The sequence below is a fragment of the Dromaius novaehollandiae genome, chromosome 5 (genome assembly GCF_036370855.1).
Source record: "Dromaius novaehollandiae isolate bDroNov1 chromosome 5, bDroNov1.hap1, whole genome shotgun sequence".
In the NCBI taxonomy this organism is placed as follows: domain Eukaryota; kingdom Metazoa; phylum Chordata; class Aves; order Casuariiformes; family Dromaiidae; genus Dromaius; species Dromaius novaehollandiae.
In genome coordinates this window covers 77,222,800-77,225,553 of record NC_088102.1, presented here as the reverse complement: position 1 = coordinate 77,225,553, position 2,754 = coordinate 77,222,800, and the positions used below count along the sequence as shown (strand labels likewise).

The window sequence follows — 2,754 nt, the reverse complement described above, 5'->3', positions numbered from 1 at the left end:
AAGGGGGCAGCGGATCCCCTGCCCTACAAGTGTTTCTGAAGTGGGAAAGCAGAGCACGGGAAGTCCTGGGGAGGGTTGGAGGTGGGATGGGGGTGGTCTTAGGACATTGAATGCATTTTATCCCTGCTCTGAATGTAGGTCTGGGATTTCCAAATGCAGCATCCATCCTGGGAAGCAGAAGCTGAGCTATTTGACAGCGTGCAGGACAGGGACACAGTGTTCTGGGGCAGATCTGTGTTCAAGGGAACAGTACCTCTGGAGCCGGTCTGGGCTGATGGGGCCATGACGCAGTGTTGCAGAGAGCCCCTCCACCACCGAATCTCAAAACACTCCTTCCCCAAGAGACTGCCCTGAGTAACAAATGCATCACCTCAGTAGAGCTTCATTGAAATCTCCAATTTCTTGCTTTCACACTGGAGGGCAGCAAAACCCTTTGCATTTCTCCCTGCTCTCTTCAGAGCTGGACTGCCAGAGGGAAGCAACAGAATCCCAAACAGAACACGCCCTGTGGAGAGTTAGGTTTCTTGTGCAGAAGAGTGTGAGAGCAAACAGAAGAAAACAGCTGCTGGAAGCAGGACAGACATTGCTGCCAGTCCAGACCTGGGAGAAGGAGGCCTCCTGACACTCCGGCTGCAGGAAGGTGAGCTGCACTCTCTGGCACCAGAGGAACTGGCCACACGGACACACTGCCAGCTGAGCATGAAACAGGCGTAGGTAGCACAGCTGATGTGGCCACAGTGGTCCCTTAGCTGGAGATGGTGGTAACCACCGTTTCCTCAAAGACCCTCTGGAAGGCAACCTTCAAGGAGACCAAGGAGAAATGCCTCTTGTAGCTCCCCACTAGGAAGTAGATAAACGGGTTGATGCTGCTGTTGATACAGACGAGCAAGAAAACAATCTGGGACTGGCCAACAACATAGTTAACCTGCTGTAGGAAGCTCCAGGTGCTGAGAGGAACCACAAAGACGAGAAAGAAGAGGACTGTGAGGAAGATAACGATGTAGAGCCTCCTGGGTTGACGTTGCTGGGAGCCACACAGGATCTTAATGAAGAGGATCACATTGGAAATGACCATGGGTAGGGCAAAAATAAGGAAAGTGAGGACACACATGGAGATGAGAGCCAGCTGGCAATGCTCATGTTGGCGAGACATGCAGAGAAAAGTCACTGCAGCAATTACAGAGATGGAGAGAGCCCAGAGCAGGGCACACACAATGGCTGACAAGTGCTCGGGGCGGCGGCAGCGATACCAGAGTGGGCACAGGACGGACACACACCTCTCTATGCTGATGGCTGTCAGGAGATACAAGCCAATGTTGTAGGCAAAGAGAGACAGCAGCAAAAGTGACCGCAGGTAGTTCAGAAACTCTGAAGTGGAGCAGGAGATGTTATCCACGATGTATAACAGGGCTGAGATGAGCATGAAGAGGAGGAAGATGAAGTCTGCAAAGGCTAGGTTGAGGATGTAGACGGTGAAGGGATTCCTGCGGATGCAGAAGCTGAGGAGCCAGAGGACAGCCCCATTCCCCACCAGACCGCACAGGCAGATGAGCAGCGTGACACCATCCAGGGCCACATCAGAGACATCTATCACACATTTGTAATCTCCATCATCCGCTAGCGTGGGTTGTGCAGGCAGCAGGTACGTGTGGTTCAGCTCCATCCCCAGGAAGGCTGGGCTGGGTGGCGTGATCTGGGCTCTCAGCTGTGATCAGAGAAAATTGAGTTAGTGACTCTAAGATGCTGGGGGCTGAGCTGTGCAGCTGCTTGCCTGCTCCCCACGCTGGAGAAGCAGGACCCCCAGCAGGCATCCAAGACATGTCCAGAGGACAGAGGTCCTGGGTGATGGGGGAAGCAGTGAGGGCTGAGGACACAGAGACAAAAGGATGGGTGGGGAGGTGACCAGCTGGAGAGGCTGCTTCACCACTGATGGTTGGGGAGGTGAATGTGGAAGAGAGATTGGACGGGCTCCAAGATGTCCGGCAGAAGGATGTGCGTGGGAGTGGGTGAGAGGCGCTGGGGACTGGAGGAAACTCAGAAGAGAAAGGGAGAAAGATTAATGCAGCTTGTTATAGCTTGAGCTTCAGTCTCACAATCCCCTACCTTTCCAGACAGCAGGCTGGAGCTGATCTTCTCCCACACCTAAGCAGGACACACTCCCTTCCTTCAGGTCTCCTTGCTCGATCTTCTTGGATAAGAAGAAATCAGGTCTCTGAGTCCTCAGAAGACCTGGGTAGACAATCACTTCCTGTGTCCTCCCAAATATTGTTGCTCTGTTGGGCGTTTCTGCAAGATCACAGGTCAGGTGGTAAGGGAGCACTGGGCAGTTTCAGAGATACAGGCTACATCACAGCCTCTTCTCTCATCAAATTTCTGTTGGTCTTGCTGCAAAGGAAATGTTTTGTCCAAGAGAATACCCCAGAGGACAAATATTGCAGCAGTTACATCTCTCTGTGAAAGAATCTTGATGCTTTTACAATTCAACCTGATATCTCGTTAGACTGATAATTACCACCTTCTTAATTGTTTTATTGCACTCCAGTCTTCCCCCCATCCTTCTCTGATGTTGGCATCCTTCTGAGTTTGTTCATTACCATTTGCATCTGCCTTCCAGCCTCCCAGCATGTGAATCGATCCTCTTGCATCAAGCCTGTTTAGGAATTTGATGTTAGAACCACTGTTGCAAGTTTCTCCTAACTGGTGTGGGGCATGCAGGGAACAGCTACACGAGGCACTGTGTTTGGGTGGTAGCAC

At 51.9% G+C, this 2,754-nt stretch overlaps 1 protein-coding gene across 1 annotated transcript; it reads right to left on the bottom strand.

Moving 5' to 3' along the window:
* Positions 1-488: 488 nt before the first annotated feature.
* On the bottom strand, positions 489-1,700 carry LOC112988609 (mas-related G-protein coupled receptor member H-like). The gene has a single exon (XM_026109219.2). The coding sequence runs from the start codon at positions 1,661-1,663 to the stop codon at positions 746-748; it is 918 nt and encodes a 305-aa protein (XP_025965004.2). The 5' UTR covers positions 1,664-1,700; the 3' UTR covers positions 489-745.
* Between the last annotated feature and the right edge of the window lie 1,054 nt (positions 1,701-2,754).